The sequence below is a fragment of the Trachurus trachurus genome, assembly GCF_905171665.1.
Source record: "Trachurus trachurus genome assembly, chromosome: 10".
Classification (NCBI taxonomy): Eukaryota; Metazoa; Chordata; class Actinopteri; order Carangiformes; family Carangidae; genus Trachurus; species Trachurus trachurus.
This window is the reverse complement of record NC_139894.1, coordinates 6,890,291-6,917,236: the sequence shown is the minus strand read 5'-3', so window position 1 is coordinate 6,917,236 and position 26,946 is coordinate 6,890,291. Positions and strand designations below refer to the sequence as shown.

At 40.0% G+C, this 26,946-nt stretch overlaps 4 protein-coding genes across 4 annotated transcripts; 3 read left to right on the top strand and 1 right to left on the bottom strand.

Moving 5' to 3' along the window:
* Nucleotides 1–326: 326 nt before the first annotated feature.
* On the bottom strand, nucleotides 327–6,540 carry LOC310992194 (alcohol dehydrogenase class-3-like). The gene is made up of 10 exons (XM_083980211.1): nucleotides 6,513–6,540; nucleotides 6,391–6,437; nucleotides 6,009–6,110; nucleotides 5,202–5,352; nucleotides 5,014–5,101; nucleotides 4,707–4,926; nucleotides 2,904–3,164; nucleotides 2,662–2,794; nucleotides 1,330–1,468; nucleotides 327–564 (listed from the first exon to the last, which is right to left on the bottom strand). The coding sequence occupies exons 2-10, from the start codon at nucleotides 6,406–6,408 to the stop codon at nucleotides 540–542; spliced, it is 1,137 nt and encodes a 378-aa protein (XP_083836337.1). The 5' UTR covers nucleotides 6,409–6,437; nucleotides 6,513–6,540; the 3' UTR covers nucleotides 327–539.
* Nucleotides 6,541–6,647: 107 nt separating this feature from the next.
* On the top strand, nucleotides 6,648–9,135 carry gar1 (GAR1 homolog, ribonucleoprotein). The gene is made up of 7 exons (XM_083980874.1): nucleotides 6,648–6,729; nucleotides 7,007–7,210; nucleotides 7,573–7,727; nucleotides 7,845–7,904; nucleotides 7,994–8,117; nucleotides 8,415–8,543; nucleotides 8,627–9,135. Exons 2-7 carry the CDS (start codon nucleotides 7,021–7,023, stop codon nucleotides 8,635–8,637), a joined length of 669 nt encoding a protein of 222 aa, XP_083837000.1. The 5' UTR covers nucleotides 6,648–6,729; nucleotides 7,007–7,020; the 3' UTR covers nucleotides 8,638–9,135.
* A 3,033-nt stretch (nucleotides 9,136–12,168) lies between these two features.
* On the top strand, nucleotides 12,169–16,443 carry LOC310992701 (alcohol dehydrogenase class-3). The gene is made up of 9 exons (XM_083980849.1): nucleotides 12,169–12,248; nucleotides 12,795–12,896; nucleotides 13,273–13,414; nucleotides 13,516–13,603; nucleotides 13,864–14,083; nucleotides 14,708–14,968; nucleotides 15,301–15,436; nucleotides 15,978–16,116; nucleotides 16,230–16,443. The coding sequence occupies exons 1-9, from the start codon at nucleotides 12,231–12,233 to the stop codon at nucleotides 16,252–16,254; spliced, it is 1,131 nt and encodes a 376-aa protein (XP_083836975.1). The 5' UTR covers nucleotides 12,169–12,230; the 3' UTR covers nucleotides 16,255–16,443.
* Nucleotides 16,444–17,910: 1,467 nt separating this feature from the next.
* On the top strand, nucleotides 17,911–26,528 carry LOC310993055 (eukaryotic translation initiation factor 4E-1A-like). The gene is made up of 7 exons (XM_083981321.1): nucleotides 17,911–17,938; nucleotides 19,718–19,821; nucleotides 20,220–20,315; nucleotides 20,545–20,608; nucleotides 23,070–23,183; nucleotides 23,607–23,746; nucleotides 25,119–26,528. Exons 1-7 carry the CDS (start codon nucleotides 17,921–17,923, stop codon nucleotides 25,231–25,233), a joined length of 651 nt encoding a protein of 216 aa, XP_083837447.1. The 5' UTR covers nucleotides 17,911–17,920; the 3' UTR covers nucleotides 25,234–26,528.
* Nucleotides 26,529–26,946: the final 418 nt, after the last annotated feature.

Below are 26,946 nucleotides of genomic sequence, written 5' to 3'. Positions count from 1 at the left end.
TCCTGTGTCTGTCACCCCATCTTCTATACAAACGTATTTAATTCCAACTATCACTTCACATTGATATCAAGTGCGGAATCACTGTGGCAGCCAAGTGGGACAGATGTGGAGATTTGTCTTGCTGTTGCTGCATTTTCTGCACATGCATTACATTTGGTATCAAGTTACGAAAATGCACTAAATGCTCTAAATGTGGTGATTGTGTGTTCATTAAGTCAGTGATTATGAGAAACAAACAACATTTTATTTCAATTTGAATAAAAATACATAATTCTCTCTAGAAAAGCAAGGTCTTTATAAAGTTAGATGATATGGACAGTCACAAACATGGAGTCTTTTACATGAGATAAGACTGCCATCTAGTGGCAAAAGTGCTTATTTGCAGCAAAGTCAAGCATAGAAAAATACTACTCATCAATATATTTTGAGAAAAATAACATATTCATTTCCCAGAGTTGTATAAAATATTGCTATTACATGATTGTCAAGCTTTTGTCTTGTAAGGTTCTCACTTCGGGTTCAGCCACCTCCTGAGAGTCTCACATGGTGATGAGAGAACGGATACTGCAGAAAAAAAAGAGCTGAAATTATTAAATTAACACACCCAAAAATATAACACAATTACTAGTTTGACAGAAATGTGATTTATTTACCATTTGGTAAACTTTTTTTTTTTTTAAAGACAATATCCCCAGGCTTCAGTTTAAGCCACTCTATCTGTGAATATTTTCTAGTTTTATAGAGTTAAAGGAAAAGTGGAAAGAGTTCATTGCTACATTTAAATACATTATTGAGATGTTATGGTTGAGTAATTAATCAAAACATAATGTGCACATCAGCCAAAATTGTAATAGTTAGTTATTTGCAGCAATAATAGAAATAAACTTTAATTAATTTAATGCAGAATAATATATACGGTGCATTTAACGTTATTTATGCTTTTCCCCTTCTTTACCAACATATTTAACAGCCACTTCAGAGACACAAATGCAGGCCTGAGATGACACGAGGGCCCAGGACCTGTGTCTGTTAGACCTGAATAGTGATCCATACTGTACATGTAAATGCCCATGAAGATAGATAGAAATTAAAGATATGCCAGGGTAGGCAAACATATGCAAAAATGGCCACGTCAGCAACAAGAAAAACAAGTGATGGGTAAATAGGTTTAGGAAAATTATGTGTTTAATCTGTACTCATGATCAAACCATAACCAACTTTGGGAGGAGCAGTTTCCTATACAAACAGGACTGGAGTCCCAAGAGTGTGACTCCCAATAATGTGACTTCCCCTCTAAGTGTAAAAACACACAAATGAATCAGTTCTTACCCTTTCCCACTTTTCAAAAGGTCAAAGGCCACATTGATCTGCTCCAGCTTGAGTGTGCCCGTAATAAACTCATCCAGCTTCAGCTTGCCTTCCATGTAGCCATCCACCAGTTTAGGCACATCCTCCACACTCTTCCAACCTTTAGAGGAGGATAATAAAACCTCATGAACCACGGGACATTGGTGAGTCATCTTTTGCTATAATCTCCCTTTTGTTCCCGTAAGTGATTGTTGCCCTTGGATACATGAGCGGTGAGAGATATTTTTAATTCCTTTATTCATCTTATCATTTAGTATATTAATCTTCAGATGCTGTTGCCCTGGTGGATCTAATTATTTTTTCTTAGCAAAGCATATTCCAGATATTGTGGGAAGACTTGACATTTTGGCAAATTGGTCCATTGCCATAATCCCTATAGTCATAGCAGTGGGTTCGTTACCTTTATTTGTCGGTGTAAGCTATTTTTATAACGGCCGAGTCGAGCGGCGAGCTGCTCATATGCTACGGAGGCTCATTGGATTTCTTGGTTTCTCTCATCAAACTCATCAAATACACAATCAAACAGCTTGTCTCCTACCGTTCCGTTATTATCTCAGAGTGGTGAATGTGCAGGTCACAACTTGTCCACCAGAGCGTTTTGGAGTTGCTGGATTGTGTATTTGATGAGTTTGATGAGAGAAACCAAGAAATCCAATGAGCCTCCGTAGCGTAGCTCTTAGCAGCTCGCCGCTCGGCTCCGCAGTTCTAAAAATACAGTACCTTGCACCAACAATTAAAGGTAAGGGGCCTACTGTACTGCTATGACTATAGGGATTATGGCAATGGGCCAATTTGCCAAAATGTTGAACTATCCCTTTAACATAAAATGAACATGACACTGTACATGCACATTACATATGTGTTATCTTATGTTTTGTGATGTATTCATGACCAAAGGCCTCTTGCTTCATTTCAGATGTAACTTCTGTCTGCATTACTTTATGGTCTAAATAACTTGAAGCGTCTTGACTCAGTGGTAATTTCATGATGGGCGACCTTCATCAAAAGTACTGAAGACACAAGCTGACAACAATCTAGACAATCATTTAACTGTTGCCTATAATCCATGTTGATTTATCATTGATCGAACAAAAAGGATAAAACCTTCATTCACTGTTAAACACAGTAACACTGTGATCTAAAAACATCACCTTAGGTTGTAAAAAAAACGTGTGACAGGAGTGTTTTATTATCTTTGCGCTTCGTTTGAACTTCTCTATCGTGCCAACCGTCATATATTGTTGGTAAAGTATTATGTGAAGTAACAGGACCGGCAGCTTGTTTGAAGCTCACCTCCAAAATAAGTCCCCTTCAAGGTGCGTCCCATGAGGAGCTTCTCAACCTTGACGTTCATCGATTCCGTCTCTGTCCAGCCAGCAATCACACAGGTGCCCCAGGCGTCGCGCGTAGACTCGAATGCAGCAGTCTAGAACGATTAATACTGATTTTAAAATGCATTCACACATTAATACACACACATACATACCAGTGAAACTACATCATGATGGAAATGTGTGAAACGGTCACACACCCACCATGATAACTGGATTTCCCACACACTCCAGGGCGTAGTCCACCCCGCCGTTTGTCATCTCGACGATGACGTTCTGGATATCTTGAGTGTGATCTCTAGGGTTGACACACTCAGTCGCTCCAAGCAACTTAGCTTTTGCAAACTTTTCTGGGTTGACGTCCACGCCGATGATTCTTTTTGCCTCGGCGATCTGGCAGCCCATGACAGCGGCCAGTCCGACAGCTCCGAGCCCAAACACGACGCATGAGGAATCTTTTTCAACCTGAACGCAGAAGGGGTGGGAGTCAACTCAGTCAGCTGTTAAAGCAACATCTGATGTAGACCTGATACTGTTTTGACTATCAAACATATGAATCACATAAATGTTAATTTTGTTGTTTTCAATCTGACTTGTATTGGCCCGTTTTATTTTTTTGTAAGCCTGATTTTAATAAACTTCATTGGTTTTTATTCTTTGATTGTCCAGGACTTTAAAAGCCTGGTTTAAAAAGTGATGCTTATATGAAACACTTTTATCTGGCGGTTCGAATCCTGCTCTCTGTTGTAGGGTCCTTGGGCAAGGCACCTTACCCACCTTGCCCCTTGTGAATGCGTGTGAATGTCCGGTGGTGGTCGGAAGAGCCGTTCGGCGCACATTGGCAGCCGCACTTCCGTCAGTCTGCCCAAGGGCAACTGTGGCTGCGGACGTAGCTCACCACCACTGGTGTGAATGTGGTATGAATGAATAATGGTTTCTGTAAAGCACTTTGGCTATCGAGTATCAATAAAAAAGCGCTATATAAATGTAAACCATTATTATTATTATTATTATTATTATGCCACCTTTGCAAGTACGACATTTTCTTTCCATTTAACTCCATTACCTCACCTGGTTGTACTTTTTAAAGTTTTTTTAAATTTAATTCTTGTATATTTTACTTTGCTCAATATACAAGCTCTACATGTATTCATGCCCACTCACACTTGTGCAATATTTCTGAACAAGCAACTTGTGCATATATAGTTTTTTTCTTTCTATTTAAATAATTTTGTACATAACAGTACTTTGTTTACATATATATGTGCATAGTAATTGTCTTTATATTTGATCCCTGACTTTGTTTACTTATTGTATACTTCTCTGCTGTTGCAAGTGAGCAATAAAATGGCTTAAATTGAATTTCACTTTACACCTTTACACTCACCATTCTTAAATGTTCTATTAGCTATAGAGTATTTTGAAAGAACAGATGCAAAAATGCACCATCATGATTTTTGCATTGTTAACACTAGCACTGTGTTTTGAGATAAGGTTTTGTCCTGTCATCACATCTGAGAAGTCCTGACCTTGTTCACTATTCAAATTCATTCAAATATCCATGTGCTCATTTCTACAGACCTTTAGTCTTTTCCTGAAACTCCCCACTTTTGATTTTCTATTCATTATTTTAAAACGGTAAATTAGCTATGAAAACAGGAGGCGTGTGGCATATGGATGCTCTGTGTTCTTTTTAACCCATTGATTTGATTTCACTTGACTTCACATGACATTCCTGCTATGTAGACATCTAGTGGTGAACATAAATAAATACCATCCTGCATATAGTGCACCGTTCACATCAATGGCCTGTAAGTTAGCAATGTTAGGATGTTTTTTTTTTCAGACAGTAAATCTACTTCGCTCAGTTGCTTATGAAATGGACATGTTAGCAAATAAATAATCTTTCTTGTATCTGCAGCTCTTCTTCTAAGGACAAACAGGATTCTGCACAGAACAACCACTGGTCCACATCAGAGATGGTGAAGCAGATCTGTATGCATTTACCTTGGCTGCATTAACAGCTGCTCCATAACCAGTGGAGACACCACAACCAAGAAGAAACACTTTGTCCAGTGGTGCGTCCTTTCTTATCTTTGCAAGTGAGGTGTCAGGAACCACGGTGTACTGGGAGAAGGAACCAACTCCTAGGAACTGATATACTTGCTGTTCTCTGCAGGAAATACGGCTTGTGCCATCAGCCAAAACACCCACTTGTGTATTTGCCCTAAAAGCCACAATAAAAAAGGAACATCATCATGAGAACAACAGAGCAAGGATACGTGTCTTTGTAAAAATGTGGTTGTGAAATCACCAGTTCTTCCTGCAATGATTGGTTTTAGGGTTCCGACATTGTTCACAATTCCCACACTGAGGCAAGAAGAGAGGAATAACTTTATCCCCTAAACACAAAAAGAGCAGATTCAGTGAGAGCTCAGTGCATGAAAAGATAAATTAATCCAGCTACTTGTTGGTATGTTCAGTGTGAGCTGTATGATTTACCTGGTGCGAAGTTTGTGACTTCAGGACCAACACTCTCCACCTCTCCTGCTCCTTCGTGGCCGAGGACCAATGGGAATGGTCTGAGCTTCATCCCTTTCCCAGCATCATACAGGTACTCCTGGTCTGTGTGGCACACACCTGTGGCAACAATCTGTACAGGGTGCGGTGTTCATGTGACACCTTAGGGATCAAATGGTGCGAAACGTGCCTCTTGACAGGAAAACATCATGAGACAGAGGAAGTCAAGTGCTTCCTGTTTCTACTTGACGGTGTAATTAAAGTATCAAAAAAGGAAAAAAAACACACGCACAACCGTGCCAAGAACTTTGGGCAGGTGCTGAGCCAAAGACGTGCAAGAATTAAAAAGAAAATAGAAAGGCTCACACACACAAACATGTCTGACGAAGAGCAGTTGTCGCTCGAAACGTTACACTTCTCCTGTGAATAAATGGACTGCATTTTGGAGCCCTGCGGTGTGCGAGCCTTTCTATTTTCTTTTTAATAGGTGCAAATTAAAGTAAAAACTAGAAATTATGCCCATGAGTAATCCAATTCTTACTATTGATATTTGATAAACTTCTCACTGAGATAATTCATCATTGTACTGCAGTTACTATTAATACTTCATTCTGACATAATTTAACACTATCAATCAATATTTTTCTAATAATGTTGCCACAGAGGACTCTGCTTTGCAACTTTCACTTCACTTGCACTTCATAACCAAAGTCCTAAATAATAACCATAACAATAAATATGCGAAAAATATTTCTTATGTTGCAGCCAAATTTGGGATGAGCAGCTGACCTTGATGCGGACTTCATGAGTCTTTGGTGGGGCGACCTCTACATCTTCAATGGACAGAGGCTTGCCAGGTTCCCAGGCGACAGCTGCTTTACACTTGATGACCTGAGAAAGAGGTGAAAGCTCACGTTTCTTTCTTTCTTTCTTTTTCTTTTTCTTCTTTTTTTTTTTTTAAATCACGCGTTGTTCAACCTGTTGGTGGCTGGGTGTGGTCGCAAAGCATGCATCGATCTCGTAAAGAAAAATGGGTAGAATCTAACAGTAAACAGTGAACAGATCCCAGACAGTAAAAGTAACATTCAGTTTACCACTATAGGCTAACGTTATGCTTCATAAACCAAAAGTGCACACAGTGTATCTTACATCATGTCTTTTTTTTTCTTACCTGGCCAGTTGTTGACATTGTTGAATGATGTCTGCTTTATGTATTCCCTGCATGAGAACAAAAACATTTACATCTGACAAAGAGAAACTGTCACATTATTAATGCAATCTGCGGAGTCATACCGTCAGCTGGCAGCTTGGATGATGTGAGTCAGTCTGTTTGTAATGTACTACATGGCTCCTTTAAGTAGAGACGCGCTGACCAACGGCGGAGGGAGGGAGGGGGAGTACATTTACGACACTTTGCGACACTTGAAGGCTTTACGGTAGCCTCTCACACGTGTTGTCATCGCATGGGAGTCATTCGGAGTGTTTAGCCGCTTCTAGCCGATCAAATCTCGTGAGTGTTTGCATTTTAACTGTGTTTACAACTTTTTACGCTTCTCTGTGTTTATATTTGGAGATCGGTGTATGACGTGTTGGTTCGTGTGAGGAAATGCGGGAGAAACTTTACTGTTTTGTTCGACTTGTTTGAGTTAGCGAGTTAGCATGTTAGCAAGAAGTTGTGTAGCGCTGCTTATCCACAGCGTTGGGAGTCCACGCTGGATTTAACCAACTACTTGTTATCGTGTTTTTTTTGTTTTTGTTTTAATGTTTTCTTTCGTGTGACCAAACAGAGCTCGAGGAGAAAATGTCTTACAGAGGAGGAGGCGGACGAGGAGGAGGTGGCGGTTTTAACAGGGGTGGAGGAGGTTTCAACCGAGGTGGTGGAGGTTTCAACCGAGGCGGTGGAGGCAGAGGTGGCGGAGGATTTGGACGCGGCGGTGGCAGAGGTGGATTCAATAGACAGCAGGACTACGGCCCTCCAGACTACGTAGTCGGTGAGTTATCGAGTCGCATACAAACAGTACAAGTTGCACACTAAATTCCCAATCACGTGGATGGATACAAGCTAAACAACCCACATGTTTGCACCGCATGATGTTGAAGTCAGCAGCATCATGCATCAACGTCTGTTTTGGTTTTTATGCTCAAATTCCACTGTCATCACTGACTAAACAACACGTGTTGTCCGTCAGCAAGGTCAGTGGTGTTACAGACTCATGGAAATAATGTGGTTAGACGCTCAATTTCAACATTTATAGATTTGGCAAGGACAGGAGACTGAAATCAGACTGTGGTCACTATGGCTTCTTCCTGTTTTGGTTGTGTAACCGTCTTGCATTGTTTGTCCACACTGCAGCGGTCGGAGAGTTCATGCACCCGTGTGAAGATGATATTGTGTGCAAGTGTACAACGGAGGAAAACAAAGTTCCCTACTTCAACGCCCCAGTTTACTTGGAAAACAAGGAGCAGATTGGGAAGGTGGATGAGATATTCGGCCAGCTGCGGGACTTTGTATCCTTTTGGTTGCTGTTTTTTCAGTCTTTGGATCCCTGAATAAAATTAAATAAAGGTGAACTCTTTAGATATTAAACATGCCGTCCCTGTTCTTTCCTTAACCTGTTCTTGCAGTATTTTTCAGTCAAACTCTCCGACAATATGAAGGCATCTTCGTTTAAGAAGCTGCAGAAGGTATTGCATTTAATTTAAAAGTAGTTACTTCACAGCATCACAATGACTGCGTGTCGTACATGAAAGGTAATGTGCAACCTCTCTTTTAGTTTTATATAGATCCAATGAAGCTCCTCCCGCTGCAAAGATTCCTCCCAAGGCCGCCAGGAGAGAAGGGGCCGCCAAGAGGAGGCCGAGGTGGACGTGGAGGTGGGGGAAGAGGTGGACGTGGAGGTGAGACACCAAAACATACTCCTTTGAATCAAGTCTGACTCCTGTAGTTTAGCTTTTACACGTGATTATGTGTAACTGTGATCATATGACCAGGCACTCCCTGTAGTGACAAGTTGGCTTTCAGTGAAGTATTTATACATAGCATAAATAAAGACAAAACAAACACACATCCAGATGTTTTCCCTGCTTAGGCTCTTCTTCTTTTCAGCTGCTATGGATTTAGAATGAAAATGAAAAAGTATTTTCTGCATTTCTCTGAGGAGTGATTTGATCAATTCAATTTTGCTTTTGTTTCAGGTGGATTTCGTGGCGGCAGGGGCGGAGGTGGCCGCGGTGGAGGATTTGGAGGTGGTGGAGGATTTGGAAGAGGAGGAGGAGGAGGAGGCTTCAGGGGTAGAGGAGGTGGCGGCGGACGTGGATTCAGAGGTTGGCCCCTTGTTCTATGCTCAAAAGTTTTGTGTGTGTAAAAAGATGCTTGGATTTATAATTTCCCTTTTGTTCACTTGTAGGTGGGAGATGATCTGATGGTGATGATGTGGTGTGATAGCCTCATCCCTGTCTACTCCTTCTCCAGCATAAAGGCCACGTACCACGCCAGCGCCTGGCTGGATGAACTCAGGGGATGGACATTGCCTCTATTTGTAGAACTTTATGTTTTCATTTTGTTTTATTTTTGTACCAGTTTTAAAGGTGTGTTAATCCTCATGGTTTTTATTTAAAAGGTGTAACATAGCGGGACCTTTTCAGCCTGTTATGATTACAGTATTCCTTCATTAACAGGCATGTCATTTCCCTGAGCTGATCGTATTTTAATGTTCGATCATGACAGATGTTTGTGCTTATGATGAAGACTTCAGGAGAGACATTCACAAACTTCCATGGATTACTTTTGTCAGATATGGGGACATGTGTAGGAAATCAGACTTTATTGTTAGTGAAAAACATAATGATTTGTAAAATCTTAAGCCAAATGTTGCTACATCTTTGTTAAAGGCCTTGATTAAAAGGTGCTTTGTAACTGTGTGTCTGTTTCTTCGTGCCCAGAATGTAAAATGTAACGGTCCATTTCAGTGAGTGCTCCAATCTGGTTTCAATGGTATGGTTAAAGCCTCTCTCTGCTCAAAAATGTGTTTTGCTCATTGTTTCTCCACTCGGATGTTTGACCTTCACAGTGCAGAATAATGTATGAGCAGAGACTGACGGAAGAGGCTGTTTTCACATCTATCTGCTCACCTTCAATCTGAGCTTGGAAGTAGAAAATATATTTTGGATATACAAAGTTTGGAAGTCAATTCTTATCAAACATTCAAGGTTGGTGGTGAAAACCTCCAATGCACATACAGAATGTATATGCTGATGAATTTCAGTGAGATATCCCATGTGCAGTAGTTAAACCTTTGCAAAGAAAAACACATTTGCATATTGTTACATAGATTCTGGATATTTAATAAGAGCAGAGAGATAGGTTTTGCCTTAATCTCTCTCAGGTCTCAGCTGGGGTCAGTAAAATGTTTTTCTAACAGGCTGACAGTGACAATCACGTGAAACTGAGGCGAACTCATTCATGGTTGTCTCTGGTTATAGCACATTATATAGGCCTATATGTCCATTACACACTTTTAGGCCTTAAAATGTCTTAAATTTGTTGAATTATTGTGTTCAAGAGACAGCTCTTAAATTTTCGTATGCCCACCATGGGCGAGCATTTCGCTCGCATTTGCCCCTAAAAAAAAAAAAACATGTGTGAACCAGGAAAATCACAAAAAAGAAAGAGCACAACCTGCGATTGGTCAAAAACTACAAATCCCACAATCCTCTGGCCTCAACAATAACAGTAGTTAGTGTAAGTAAGGGAGAGTGGAGCTGTCGGTGAAAAGAGGAAACAACGCCACGTCTGGTCCTGTTCTATGTTGTTCATTCACACCGTCACCGTTTATTCGTTACGTCCGCGGTGTAAAAGGCCGTGACGCAAAGACGCGATTAGGCGCGAGACGCGGTAGACGCGACTTTTTTTTTTTGCGACGCAATACACCCGATTCTTTTATGGCGACGGGACCCTCGCGTCTTCGTCTATTTCATCGTGTTTGGTGGGAAGACCCAAAGGGGCTTCCCACTCAAACACGAGGAACGCTTTTTTTTCGCGCGAGCTTTTACGCGCAACCAAACGCGAGATACGCGAGATAAGCGAATTAGCGCTCGTTTTCACCCGTTTCAAAAAAAATTCACGAGCCCGCCTATTTTCACTACAACAATTTTTTTTTTTTTTTTTTCAAAGGAGGTTAAATCGAAAGCAACTGGACTTAGTTATTTACTTATTATAACTAAGTCCAGTTGCTTTCGATTTAACCTCCTTTGAAAAAAAAGTCTAGGAAGACGTTTCACCTCTCATCCAAGAGGCTTCATCAGTTCATGTAGCATCTGACCAGGCTGGGACTGGTCCAACTATCTGGTGTGGAGACTCAGTATAAGTCCAGTTGCTTTCGATTTAACCTCCTTTGAAATACTATGACCTGGACAAATGAGAATATGCACAGGCCTACAACAACATTTCTGCTCTCACCAACCATGGTAACGACGCACAGTATAGGCCTACTGTTATGAGACATTATGCATCCCAACTGTCTTTTTTTTAGAGGATTTTTTTTTTTTTTTTTACCAAGAATGCGCCCAAAAAAATCATGATCCAGGGGCCAAAATTCGAAACAAATATATATTTTTTTTAATCATAATTCTCATTATTCTCCTGATGTCGGTTTAATGTAAACAGATTGCGCTGATATGCGTCATGTGACAGCGGGGCAGAGCTGCAGCTGCTGTGCTGTGATGGACCTGATCAGACTGGTGGTGGTCCACAGTCAATCAGTCCCAGAGCCTTCCTATTCACCTCCAATGTAGACGCGACGTGCGCGCTCGGTACCCAAAGCGGCGCGTATCCGCGTGCATTCGGTGCGACGGCGCCGCCGTTTCCCCCCCCGTGCATGTCCGTTGCTGTGTCAGGCAGGTGTCTCCCACGGAGCTCTGCCCCGTTTCAGAGGTGAAGGAGAGACGTCGCCTCCGCGATGTAGAATGTGTTCAATTAAAGTGAAACTAACACATTATATCGGCCTATATGTCCATTACACACTGAATGGGATGTTAAATCCCATGTCTTTATTTCTTCAGTTTATTTTAATAGTAATAATTATGACTAACATTCAGTGAAGACCTAAAAATCAGTATCTCCAAAATTGAAATATTGCAATGGTTTTTATTTTTTTAAAGCATTTTTAATATAGAAATGTTGGCCTTCTGAAAACTGTCCATCTATATGCACTCAATACTTGGTTGGGGTTGAACTACTGGAAATAGACTTTTCTGTGATATTGTTAATGGTGAGCCCCCCCCCCACGACAATTCCTCTCTTTTTTGGTCCTGACCCGTTTGCATCCCTGCTTAATACATTTTAAAAGGGGGATCAAATCAAACCTTTGTGAATGTAAGGTATTAAATAAGAGTTATTTTATATTGGCACATTAATGTCTATATATCTTAAAGATAATTATTTCTCATTTGTAAATGAAACTACCGAGCGGTATGTGCAAGTTGACCATCAGTTTACACAATGACTTGTCTCTATTTTCAGAATTTGTGCAAATCAAATATTTTATTAGTTGATTAATCAAGCTTCATACAGTCAGCAACAACATGAAAATCCTGCTTATGTAACAACAGTCAGTGAGTCCTTTATGTACATTTTGATTGTACTTATTATGGGTACATTGATGAATACACACAAATTAACCATCTTAATACCTGTTCCAAGATGAATATAAATCAATGATACAATGTATTCACATACATTCGCTGTGTTAAACTAGTATTTTCCAATGTCAATAATTTAACACTTCCATTTATATCTCATTCTTTCCTCGTTATGTGTACATCTGTTGCTGTTTATGGTTTATTTATTTGGCCTTGACAGAAAATGTTTGATTCAGTACTTTCCGTAGCCGACGTGTTTGCGTCATGGTTACGCTGCGCCTTCTGCTCTCTGATTGGTCCGGACGTTGACTCCTTTACGGCCGCGCGCCGCCCCGGTCTCTCGTGCACGCTGAAGGAAAGAACCGAAAGAACATGGAGACAGCTGGTAAAGTAAGTCCAATCCCCCCAAAAAATCCGAAAGAAGCACCTTACATGTATTTTCACTTAGTGCGTGTGCCGTTAACGTGTCTGCTACCTCATTGGCAGCGTTATTTTAAAAGTTTTATTTCCGTAACGTGCGTGCATTCACGTGCACTGAATGAACAAGCACAAACAATCACTTGTCAATGACTTAACGGTAATCCGGGGGCGGTTGTTTGGCTGCAGCTGGTCTGTGCAAGCTGCAACTTCCCTTGTCCCAATAAGTATGTGAAAAACAAAACCAAGTCATCGAAGCTATTTTAAAGCCCATGAAACTAATTTTAGAGAACAGTGAATTGCAGCTTTCTTCCGCTTTTGATGCTATTAAAGAATAACGTTAACCGTTACTTGTGCATAATATGCGCAGTGAAGTATTGACACTCTTGCATAAGCCTTCATAGAGTTCAAAGGCTAACTACACTGTGCAGCCAGCTCGGCCCGTCACAGCACTGAGAAGCTTCAGTCCACCAGTAGCTACAGTTATACACTTCATTGCATGCTGTGCTTTGTCCTCAGGTGATCAAGTGCAAGGCAGCTGTTGCCTGGGAACCTGCGAAGCCTCTTTCCATCGAGGAGGTGGAGGTAGCACCACCCAAGGCCCATGAAGTCCGCATCAAGGTAAACCAGAAACATTGCCTCAAACTTTTTTCCATCCATGCTATTTTTCTAGCATGGATGGAAAAATGTTCCAGCTGATGGGAGATTTAAAGGGCGAGTGAAGAGGCTCTTCAAAGACTACCTCCAGCTGTTTTTGATTTCTCTCAGGGTCATGAGTCATTTGGAGGAGAAGCTAAAAAAAAAAAATGTCCCCCCTCAGGAAGCATCACACAGTCTTTGTTTTCCACTAGACAAACAAACACAATGTGGACGACTACTTTCACATTATGCTTTGAAGTTACCATGATGATCAAGCCTAACTTTTTTTTTTTTTTTTTATCACGATCAATGAGCTGTATCTGACATAAATTTTTAACTCTAACACTTTCCCTCTCAGATCTTTGCCACTGGGGTGTGTCATACAGATGCCTATACCCTGGGTGGCAGTGACCCCGAAGGTCTTTTCCCTGTCATCCTGGGCCATGAGGGTGCAGGGACAGTCGAGAGTGTCGGTGAGGGTGTCACCAAGTTCAAGCCAGGTACGGAGTTGCCAGTGAAAATACAGGAACTTGTTTTTACTGCATTATAAAGGATTAACGCTGGTATGATTTTAAATTATTTGCTATTCTCTTTGACAAAGGTGACACCGTCATTCCTTTGTATGTACCACAGTGTGGTGAATGCAAATTCTGCAAAAATCCCAAGACCAACCTTTGCCAGAAAATAAGGTAATGTGTTTGGGAAAATGTTTTTCTTTTCTGCAGATACATAAGACTGAAAATTAAAAATGTTATTTCTCTGTGGCAGAACTTCAGCCTCAGTAGTTGATCTTATAGCCTCAGGTACCTCACTCCAAGACAACCAAATCAAAGCAGAGTCACGATCAGTTTGAACTTGTGTCTGCCCTGCATTGACACACACAGAAATAGTATTTCATCATCGTACACAGAAAACGAAACCATCTTCTCCCTGTGCCTCCACCCTGCAGAGTAACCCAGGGCCAGGGCCTGCTCCCTGACAAGACCTCACGCTTCACTTGCAAGGGAAAGCAAGTGTTTCACTTCATGGGCACGAGCACCTTCTCGGAGTACACCGTGGTGGCTGACATCTCCCTGGCCAAGGTGAACCCCAGTGCTCCAATGGATAAAGTGTGCCTTCTTGGATGTGGCATCTCCACAGGATATGGTGCTGCACTCAACACTGCCAAGGTGGGTGACGAAGGCTGTTGGCAGCCTCCGAACAAAAACAAAAAAACATTGATGTTTCGGTTATAGTATAAAAAGCTCTTTATGCAAAATGTTGTTTGTTGCAAAGTTTAGCCTCAAGAGACAAATGAAAGAGATTCAAACTTTGTCATTGTTGCCAGGTTGCACTCTGAAATAGGTCAGCTATAATAATCATGCAGAGCTGATGTGACTTGTTGCCAGGGGCTCAGATTCCAGCACGGAAACAGACAACAAGGCATTAACGAGTTACAAAACAACATTTTATGGTATCACTATCTGTACAGAAATAATGACATGGGGCCTAATGTGTGCTTCCAAGTTTTTGTCACCTTTTAACTCCCTAACTAAAAACAGAAAGTAAATGTGGTCAGGCTACCCCAGCCAAAACACAATCCAAACATAGGTTTTAATAATACTTTTGTAATGGTTGAATTCTGTCATTGATCTTTTTCTTTATGTATCTCAAAGGAATGTCTCGAAAGCACCTGGACTTGGTTATTTGTCTAGGAAGGTCCAGTTGCTTTCGATTTAAAATTCCTTTGAGATACTATGACCTGGACAAATGAGAATATGCACAGGCTTTTCTCTATGTGCCCTTTTCTTTAGGTTGAGTCTGGCTCGACATGTGCTATTTTTGGCCTTGGAGCTGTTGGCTTGGCTGTTATCATGGGTTGCAAGGTCGCGGGGGCAACCAGGATCATCGGCGTTGACCTCAATCCTGCAAAGTTTGAGAAAGCCAAGGAGTTTGGAGCCACTGAGTTTGTGAACCCCAAAGACCACAGCAAGCCCATCCAGGAGGTTCTGGTGGAGATGACTGACGGGGGCGTGGACTATTCCTTCGAGTGCATCGGAAATGTGCAAACCATGGTGAGACATATTGTGTTCATTTGTGTGTAGCACATCTTTATTAGATTAGATTAGATTATACTTTATTTTATCCCCGAGGGGAAATTCGTTCGTGACAGCAGCATTTAACAAAAGGAAATAAAAGCAGGACAAATAATGAAATACACAATTCATCAAAATTATTATGATCATAAACACAGAAATAAGCAATATGCAAAACACTTGATTGTTGGTGTCCATAAAAGAGTCAGTGCAATGTGGTCAGTGTAGTCGACAGGTGGCACAAGCAGCATGTGAAATTCAGACGTTGGCAGTGCATGGAAACCAGAAAAATGACCAGTTTATTATTTCAGAGAGCTGCTTTGGAGGCATGCCACAAAGGATGGGGTGAGAGTGTCATCATCGGCGTCGCTGGAGCTGGACAGGAGATCTCCACCAGACCTTTCCAGCTGGTGACAGGCCGAGTATGGAGGGGAACGGCCTTCGGAGGTGGGTGACTTTTGTGAGAGAATTTCTTGTCATAAAGGGCTTAATGTGGTCTGGCAGCAGCTCCTGTAAGTTCAAACCCTTATATGCTTATTAGCATGTGGGCCAGGCAGCAGTTCTACACTGAAATATAATCAATGGACTTTTTATGGCATCTGCTTTTTTTTTTTTATCATGTCTAGCTTAGACTGGAGCTTAAACTGTTCTTGTAATGATATGACACAAAGATAGCAGATTGCTTTCTAATGAAAAACATGTAGATGTAGTGGTATTTAATAGCCTCAATCAATCAGTTGAAGGCAAATGTATTTACACCTTTTTTTAGATGCAGGTATATAAAGAGCACAAAGCAATCACTGTAGGTTCTTATTATTTGTGGCCATATTACTTACTGGTTGAGTTTGAAGCTAATTATTAATTTAGTTTTCTGGGGTATGAATGCTTTCCTCTAGGCTTCCTGGTGTTGCTTAAGTGTTTTTCACTGTTTAGTTTTGGCTAAATAAAAAATGCAGTTGTTCCAACTAGTTTTCATATTCACCCCCAGGCTGGAAGAGTGTGGAGAGTGTTCCTAAACTGGTGGACGACTATATGAGCAAGAAGCTGAAGGTGGATGAGTTTGTTACCCACACCCTTCCCTTTGAGAAAATCAATGAGGGATTTGATCTCATGCACGCCGGAAAGAGGTGAAAGGAACGGTTAATTTACACAGTGAACATAGCCATTGTTATTGTATATAGCACATATACTTTCTGTTCTTTATTTTTTAACTCAACATATTTTATTTTTCTCACTGCAGCATCCGCGCAGTGCTGACCCTCTGAAGTGCCTCCAGCATCGACATCCTTCACGTCCGGCCTTTCAACAATCTCCTTCCACAGCTGCAGCACTTAATACATTTCACTGCACTTGTTTAATTACATAACTTGAAGTATTAGAGCATGACCTTTATTAACGATAGAACAGTTGTTCAAAACAAAAGCAAAGTGTCATTAAAACCCTTTGGAAATGTGCCATGTCTGCTTTTCCTTTTTTGTTCCTTTTACATCATTTTTTATATATGAAGGCATTTAGCTGAATAGAGTTTATAGCTTGAAAACATAAATTAACCCTATTACTTGAACATACACAGTTTAGCCAGGAAATATATGGCAGACACACGGATACAAAATATATACAGTACATTTAAAACAATGTAATTCATAATTGTTTGGCATATTTCTATAAGAATAATAATTATTCTAGTTAAAATGTCTGGAATAGATTGCGACTTGATTCAGTGGCGAGGTCCTCAGAGGCTTTCAGGGAACCACATGATAAGATCACAAGGTTTATACTGTTCAACAGATGACACTATCAGAAATACTTCCTCCTGCACTCAGAGCTGTTAGCAAGGAGCTCTACTGAGCCCGCATACCACAGAATATCTTCATTGTTTTTCATAGGTGCAGTGTTTTCAGATATCTTTCAACAGCTTGGGTTTAGTAACACAGTTCCTTCTCATTGCAATGCAATGATAATCTAGACTGCCATCTGTTAATATGTCTCTATGCTGCTTGCACTTCTAACTCGCTTTAATATGTTCAGATAGTGTTCGTGGACTCAGTGAAAAGCTGGTATGCAAAATATTTACACAGCCGCAGGTTGTCACATTTTAGCTCCTCATTTTTCTGCTCATTATGGGTTAAATTTCAAAAAGTGTCTCTAACTAGCTGTTTGAGGAGATTTATCTTGTCAATTGTAATGATCTTATAGACTTTTCATTCAGGAGGCGTGGGAGGTAACTTGATCACCTGGCTCACAAGGTCCCTCTGCCACAGTGTGTACAGTAACACACCAACTTGACCACACTATCTTGACAAAGTTATTATCAGTTTTATTTTTCTATGAAAACTGTTTACAAAATGTAAGGATTAAAAAAAAGTGCTGTTTTATATTTATTTATTTATTTTTAGCACTGACTCAAATAATCTGGAACCTGTCATTACAGGTGGCAGGCATAGTGGGATCAAATTAAGTTAGGGGCCACTGTGCTTCTTGTTAAAAAAAAAAGTTAGTCTGGTCTGGAGCCCTGAACTGACAAAATTGTAATGCACTTATATTTAAGTTAGTTGAATATGATTTTTTTTCTTCTTTTTTTTTATTCAAAACTTTGTTTCACAGTACAAAAATAGTTTTTCATGGTAACATGCACTTACTAAAGCACATTTATATTATACGCCAGGGGGAATTTATAAGTTTACAACAAAATGTTCAAGTTTTCACATATATTGATAGTCTTAATCGCTTTCTGGTTGTTTGAAAATTTGATGAGCTCACTGTTAAAAGCAGTAAAGGAATGTTTGTCAGCGTTGCCAGAGACGCATTGGGTTGCCCACGTTGCCCATCATCATCATCATCGTATTGCGCATGCGCCATGCGGAGCACCAGATGGCCCAATCAGCTATTGATTTTAACACACGCCAGAAAACTGAGAGCGATTTCCAGAAGATGGCGACCGCTCTGGTGGTGAGTGCACCGATGCACACTCGTAGCTACATCACTACAACTTGCCGTTTATCCAACGTTTAAAACAACACACACAAAACACAAGTTATCGACAGTTTTGACAGAGTAACGGTCGGACACCCCCGGTATTTCTGTAAACTTCCTGTTTTTATTATCATTAGCTCTGACCGGTAGTAGAAGTCGCTAGCCAAACATTACTAGTTTAGCATTGTAGTTGAACGTTAGTCGTCTTTTTTTTTTTTTTTTTTTTTTGAATCATTTCAAATATTAAACGGTTCCCTAACTGTTCACTGGGGCTCGAGCTCAAGTGTGGCCAACGGTAACGTTAACGTCGGACTGTCAACCGTCGGTCACGCTTCTACTGATTGGCAGACGTGGGGGGTTAAGAGAGATAACAACAGTACCTGTTATGCAATGTGGAAACACTGAACATTATGATGAATGAGACGTCTTCATGGCGTATTAATGTTATTCTACCTACCTACCTGCATGGTTGTTATGGACGTAGTTCGTGCAGGGTGTCAGACTCAAATTACAATTATTGTCCACTAAACTTAGATAAATGGAAAATTATCTTTGGCACTGGCAGGGGTTTAAAAAAAAAACATACATTCATCACACAAACGGGAGACAAACACATTGCATTACGTGAAGAAAATCAATGCATCATGTTATAGTCATTAAAAAAAAGAAAAAGGTGATCTAAAATGAGCAGAAAGTGCTATGAGCAGAGCAAGAGTTTCCAGTTGTGTGTGCTGGGTGGTGGATCTCACAGGACCTGTTTGGGCAAGCCCCTCATTGAGAAAAGCCACTGTTGTAGGCTAAGACGTCTTCTTATAGCTGTTCTTTTTGGCCATTGTGTCCATTTAACATTTAATGGGTGAAAGCTGCAGCCTGCAAGCCGCAAGGCAATTTGAGATAAGGTAACATAATCTAAGATATCACTGTGTTTCCTTCTATCAGCAGCTCAAACATACAGGCTGATAAAAAATGCTCACAGATAGGCGCTGAATAATAGAATACAATAGAATAAAGATTATTAAACAGGGTAAATATGCATTATATGTTAAATTAATTTGAATTAAGAAAAAACAAACTATACAAAGAACATAAATTTGAATAAAATAGTACATTATAATACATTTTTGATGGATGTGAATCTATAAAATAAGGTACAATGCAAAAATATTTTTACACTAGGACTCAAGAAGAAGTAGGCTAAATGAGTGGGATGTTATTAGAAATATTATGCAACAATTTCTGAATGTGTAAAGGAATGTGTGAATGTGTTTTGACATGGAGGTGCTTAGATATGTCAATGTGTGATAGAAACCCTCAATTTACATAGGCTACACGCTCAAGTAAATGTTAAGTTGCGGGTAAGAGTTCAAGCGTGAAAAAATCTGCTAAAACATTCACTCTCTGAATATAATGGGCTTTCGTTATGAGTGAGAATTTTAGTCTCAGTTTACAAATAGTCATACAAAACACTGCTACACTCTGCAAATATGTGTTTGATGTGTGGTAAAAACTGCTAACTTTGTCTCAACTACTCTTACTCCTAAAATAATAAGATTTAAATTTACAATGCACTCTCATACGCATCCTGTGTGCACAAAGTACCACAGCTAAGCAAAAAATATATAGAATGAGCAATATTTAAAATGAAACAAAAAAAAGTTGTTACAAATGGCTCAAAAATGCCAGAAGTTTTCACCACACGTGTGAGAAATGTGTTTCAGAGTCTGTTTTGATAGCATGTGTTTATTTATTCTTAAGGCGTCAACTTCAGTTCCTGCAAATCCTGAAAAGGAAACATGCGAAGCAGCCATTCTAAAGGTTGTGAGCCCTGAGGCATACATCAAGCACCCCCTACAAAACAAGTAAGACTGCAGCTTAAGTCCCTACTAAGAGTTTTTTTTTTCTTTCCCAACAGAGCCAAGAAGTCAGAGTTAAAATTGCAGAAAACCCTGAACAAGTGCATCTATACAGAATTGGTGGTGTTGAGTTAAGCTCTTACCAGAATCATATGATGACATCACACTTTTGAAAGGCTGAGACAATGAAGAGTTCATTTTCAATTTATTAGACTATTGATGATGACTTAAGACACTAGAAAGAGAATAGGAATTGAGCTGGTATGTTTTTATTCCATCGATTCATACATTAGCTGTTTAGAAAATATGTGGTCTCCTAATGAGACAAGTTTTGTTTAAGAGCAAAATGACAAAGGCGGTCATCTGAAATTACTTTTTTGGTTGTTCTTCTTTCTTTTTTACAGATGGGCTCTTTGGTTTTTCAAGAATGACAAAAGCAAAACATGGCAAGCCAACCTTCGTCTCATCTCTAAATTTGACACTGTGGAAGACTTCTGGGCGTAAGTGTATATTACAGTCTGTATGTGACTGCACTAAAAGCTGTATACCAACCTGTAAATTATTTGGTTTGTTGCAGATGAGATTAATTGGATTTATTTGGATGAGGGGAATTAGGATCCTGGATTTGTTTGTTTTTTTGCACCTGTTGCATCATTAACACATTTGTCAGTTTTTTTTTTGTTGTATGTTAAAATCCATGTTTTACATTAAATATTCTTCCTTGCTCAGATTATACAATCACATTCAGCTCTCAAGTAACCTGATGTCTGGCTGCGACTACTCTCTATTCAAGGTAAGAGTGCTTTTATCACTGTCATTCAACATTGTACAATAGAGCCACTTAAAACTATGAATTGTCTTGGATTCCACTGTTAATGTAGATCAGGGGTCTCCAAACGTTTTGCAAAGAGGGCCAGATTTGGTGAGGTAAAAATGTGTGGGGGCCGAGTCGGCCGACCATTCAGCCTGACATCCTTTGAACCATTAACATTAAATGCAAATTAACTATTTAAAGGGACAACGAGGAGTTTTGGAAAAGCAAAGTGTTTTCACACTACATTTATGAGCCTCCGCGCACCGTGAAATTCTTTGACCGGCGCAAGACAGACTCATGTTTTCATTCATCAAGAATTAAAGTCAGAGGTTGGAAGACGATCACATACCGTCGTAGTTCCGACCATAAACGGCGATTCGGCGGCCTTATTCTCATGACTCGCTGAGAAACCGAAAGTAAGGAAACGCTGGTCGGCTCGACCAGCATTTCCACCACCACTAATAATAACAAAATAATGATAGAGACAAAACTATATATTTTTTCGTTTTTTCATTGCAAATGGAATTCTTTTCATTTCTTCACATAGATAAATAAATCTAAACAAGTTTTTACCAAAATCACTCTGCTTTTCATATTTGAAGACCACATAAAATGACAAATGTCTGGAAAAAAAGAAAGCTTAAACATATCTAGGTTAATTTGAAACATTATTATATTATATTTTCAAAAATCAAAAATTGCGCTTGAATAAAAATCACAACCAAAAACAAGAATAGACCCTGTCTCTGTTAAGAAAAGATGCACTCAAATATAAAACCACACACAACCAAAACAATAAATAAAATGGCTTATCAAGTCTCAACAAAACTGCACTTGAATAGATATTGACGTGTCATCACAGTAGATGAGGTGAGTAGTGACTGAGGCTGTGTATGTCGCTCTAAGACGGGTGTGGTGGGGGTGTCAGTGGCGTGGAGCGGGTCTCTGTAGCGGGGAGAGCTCCGTGACACCGCCGCTGAGACTGACCTCACGGCAGCACCGCTGCTCGTTGGAAACAGCAGTGATGACGTGCCTTCACGTCCGAGTCTCCAAACCAGAAACGTAACAACACCGGAAAAGTTGCTAGATTTGTCGCTAGTGGCTTTTGTCAAAAAAGAAGTCGATGAGAGGGTTTGGAAAGTCGCCAGATTTAGGGAGAAAGTCGCCAAGTTGGCAACTGACGTTACCTTGCGTTGCTCCTCACATGCTGCACTGTGTGTGTGGTAGCGGCCCCGCCTCCCCCCACAGAGACAAAGATCCTGGATGACTGACAAGAGGCTTCACTCCCTTCATTTCATTCCGCTATGGAACAAACGCGCCCAGGTGCTGAGACCGAGTCACAGAGTGAAGCCTCTTGTCATTCAGCCTGTTTGGAGGCCAGAGACGAGGAAAACAAACAGGCATGCACATGGCAATATATCGAGGCTGGAAAAAAAAAATTGTACGTGCTGGCGGGCCGCATATTATTGATTTTATGACGGAGGCTGCGGGCCGGTTGGAATTTGAACGCGGGCAGACTAGGCAGAATGTCATTTTGTTTCTAGGGCTGTGGTTCAGGTCCATCAATTCAGTCAAGAAGAAAAACAATGGTCTTTTGTTGTAGTATTATTATTATTATCATTCCTGTCCACACAGAGCATGTTGTGTTATCACTAAGGCACGAACAGTTTTCCAACAATAACTGATCTCTAGTCCAGTTTGCTAGCAGTGAATGAGGCTGCACCTGATTTTGTCTTTTTTATTTTTTTTTTTAGACATCCTAGCTGTTATGTTGCAGAACCGTATTCTTTTAGTGTAACTGCACCTAAAAGACCAGAGTTGAGGGTGCTCTCTTTTGATGCAGCCGTACTGGTTGTAATTCTAATAACCAGCATTTTGTGCAATTTGCCGTCTTTGTGGTTTGTGTTGCACTTTCACCACATGGTTCTCACCAATAACTTTCCAAAGCTATTGTGAAGGCAAAGCAAAACAACTCAACCAGACAAATGAACCACTGATTACACCTCACCAAACAAGTTATGTGTGCACACTCCCTAAATTCAGCAAGCCAAACATGAGTGCTCGTACTTAATTTATCTTCTAAGTTAAGGGCGTGATTGAAAACTGAAATGATAAAACCTCAAAAACGCCAAATGTTCTTGTGTGCTCAGACCTAGATTTATCACAGCACAAAACAACAACAACAACACTTTCAGTCATTACTCAATACTCACAGCTTATTATAACAACATTTCAGCCAAACGGTTAATAATTTAAATGACTTTAGATAAACAGGAATACATCCTTACTCTACTCTAGTGTGAGTGGTGGAGACGTAAACCCATGTTACCTGTTCTCTTTGGGCAATGAATGAATTAAAACACTTGGTCATTATAGATATGTTGTGACATTTACAGTCTTGTGAGTGTTTTTTGTTGTTGTAACATCTGTTTGGAAACAGGATGGAATCGAGCCCATGTGGGAGGATGAGAGGAACCGACGAGGAGGCCGCTGGCTGATAACTCTGTCCAAACAGCAGCGCAAAGCAGACCTTGATCGGTTCTGGTTGGAGACGGTATGTTTAATCCTGCTGACTACATTACCATCGCGCACACACACACACACACACACACACACACACACACACACACACACACACACACACACACACACACACGCACGCATCATAGCAGCAAAAGCACAGGTGTAAATAGTAAAGTTAATGATGGCTGAATTCTGTTTAAGTGCTTTGGTTTCAGGGTCTGGGTATTGTTCCTGCTGACTCACTGTCACAATAATGGCTTACTGAGATACCTGAATAGAAGGGAGCTATCGTTTTTAATGTTCTCTGTAATACCCGTGCTTTTTCTACTGTGACAAGTCAAAATGTCTGCTGTGAGTAAGATCAGCAGTTATCAGCCACTAACTGCCACTAAAAAGTGAAGAACTGCTCCACGATAACGAGACCTTTTGGAAATGATGCCTGTTGTTCCTGCAGCTTTTGTGTCTTGTGGGTGAGGCGTTTGATGACCACAGCGACGACGTGTGCGGAGCCGTCATTAACGTCCGAGCCAAAGGAGATAAAATAGCAATATGGACCACAGACTACGAAAACAAAGAGGCCATCACACACATAGGGTGAGCTGAGGAAGCCATGATTATTGTTGGAAAATTAACAGGTGTCTCACTGGAATTATACAGGAAGTGTAACAACCCCATTTGTCAAATTATTCTTTCCATTAGAGCCCAACTCAACATTGACCTTTTTTTCATAGTCTCCTGAACAGCCAATTGTACTGTCATGCAACTAGAACTGACTTCAAAACCTTAAGAAGGTTTTACTGCATTAGGTTTTACTACATTAGGTATAATTGTAAATGTCTCTCTATCCCACCAAAAATCATCTTAGGTTGATAGTATCCAGTCTTCAGTGGAGACTACAATGTTATTGCACCTAATTTAGTGAATACTTGAATAAATAAATATTTTTACATTAATGATTTGGTGGTTTTTGATAATATTCAGAAGAGGTAAGAGTTTTAAACCTGAGTATTTTAAAGGGATGGTTCACCCAAAATTCAAATTTCACTCATTATCTACCGGTACTCACCCTCATGTCGACTAAGAGCTGTGAGAATTTTCAGAGTCCTCCGTGCCTTCTCGGAGTTACATATGTTAGTCATATAATGGTTGTGAATGGATACCACTTTTCTTCGTCCAAAAAGACACACCAAAAAACATCCAAATACCTCCATAGTGCTCGTCTGTAATGTCCCTCTTGTATTGAAGCCCCGACATGAGAAATTGTTCCGCCGGTCAGTGCAAATCACGTGAGATTTGCACTGACACAGGAAGAGCAGTGAACTGAGACACTGGGAGCTTCCGCTACAAACAAGCTTAAAATATAGACTTATTAAATTCTTTCCGGAACAATTTCTCATGTCGGGGCTTCAATACAAGAGGGACATTAAAGACGAGCACTATGGAGGTATTTAGATGTTTTTTGGTGTGTCTTTTTGGACGAAGAAAAGTGGTATCCATTCACAACCATTATATGGACTAATACTGCTGCGCGGACCCCCCCGTAACTCAGAGAAAGCACTGAGGACTCTGAAAATTCTCACAGCTCTTAGTCGACATGAGGGTGAGTGGATAGAGTGAAATTTTAATTTTGGGTGAACTATCCCTTTAACCCTAAATGGTCAAATTGACTTGTTTTTCACAAGCACAGTGCTGAACACTTGATACCTGGTATCAAGTGTTCAGCACTGTGCTTGTGAAAAACAAGTCAATTAGTGAACTTTTCACACCTTAAAATATGTTCTTATCAGAGGAAAATCTCTCTAAACAAGATTACAACAGCTTGATACTGTAACAACATTGGCAAATGCTTTGTTTGCATTTTCACACTGCATCTGTGTGTGTGTGTGTGTGTGTGTGTGTGTGTGTGTGTGTGTGTGTGTGTGTGTGTGTGTGTGTGTGTGTTCACTCACTTGTTTTTCCTTTTTAGGCGTGTGTATAAAGAGAGATTGGGCGTTCCACAGAAAGTGATCATTGGATACCAGTCACACGCAGACACGGCCACAAAGAGCGGCTCCACGACCAAGAACAAGTTCGTTGCCTGAGGACCGTTACCCAAAATCATCAACCTTTTTTTTTGTTTTTGTTGCCAACATAGATTTTCTGTAATTTTTCCATGAATGTAACTGGCATGTTCATCCACCAACAATTAATTGAAATGAAGATAAAAAAAACTGCTTCCCTTTTGTTTGCCCAACATTACCAAAGCTTTTGTTTATGTACATGTTGTTAAAATGTAGCACTATTGTTTGTTTGAAAACTTTATCGTTTTGTGGTGGACTGAAAATGAGTAAAATGTTTGGATGGCCAATTTTTATTTTCACATGCAACATGTTGCTTATTTCTGGTGAGTTTTTGATTTTGTCCAAATCAGTAATTTTTGTTTGAATATTTCAGATTACTGGCAAAAAGTGTTAAAAAAAAAGGGTTTAAACTGTAGCTTTTTGTTAGGAGTGTACATGCCACTTAATTTACAGTGTAAATGTGTGGATTTATTGTACATTTTGTTGCACGATCAAATTTTTTACTATTAATTGGGTCTTAACCCACACCATCTGAAAGTGAACAGAACAAGTTGATAGGGAAGTTTTTTTTTTTTCTTTACTTTTACTTTATTTCCTCCTGTTCTCATGGAAACAGACTCCATAATGTCTTTGACATCTTTTGTGTAGTTATCAGTTTGACATATTTAGAAGTCACTTTACTGTCATTTGAAAACAGGAGGTCTGAGTTTGAAGCCTGTAGTTTCCTCTCACGCTGCTGGTATGAAACGTTTGTGTTAACACTGAGATGTCTTGAAGAGTGGAAGTTACTGTTGACGTACTGTGGTTATATGCTTCATCCAGCGTCTTTAAGAATTTGAAGTTTACTTCTTGGCCACCTAAGAAAATATCAAATTCCACACTATAATGGACCGAAGCACAGGCTACTTAATATTTCTCTAATAAAGACTTAGATTTGGCCTTTGAACACAAAGTCATCATGACAACAGCATTCTACACCACAGTGTGTCTAACGAGAACATTTTTTAAAAAATATAGCCTACATGTTGTTTTTGTTTTGTAAGCTACAAGCCATAACAGTGTAAAGTGTTTTCTTGAGTTGAAAGTTTACTTTTTTGTTGGGTACGAGTTTTGATGATCTACCACTAAAGTTTACAAAGTACAATTATTTTCATTCCAGATTTTGTTTTGTATATTACCATGAGCAAAAAATACTTTTTGGAGGGATTGCACTGTGCCTTGAATGTAACGCCTTGCTGCAGATTTCTGAGCAGTAAATGTACAAAGGATGTGATGTAAATAAACCTGTACAGTGGATTGTGTTCTTTCAAAAGCAAGCTGTATTAGTTCATTATAGACTTATTATATCGACGATGGAATCCAAACAGAACACTATGAACAGAGGCTTTAGAGTTCACAGTTCACTCTGAAAACACTCACTGGGCACAATCAGACACTCTTGGGCAGGACCTACAGAGACAAGTTAGTGCAGTTACTATTCAAAACAAACGTAACGGATTAAATATCAACCATCAATGCCACCATGTTTCTAGTGTGTACTGTCATTGACCATGTGCATTCCTTTATGGTAACAATACACTGAACACAAATAAAAAAGGAACATCTGTGGAATGAGGTGCAACAGGAGGCTTGTGCCAGACAGACACCATGTCAACATGGAGCAGAATCTCAAAGGAAGGCTTTGTTATCTTGTTGTATCCATGCCAATGTCATTTGAGGATTCTGAGAAGATAA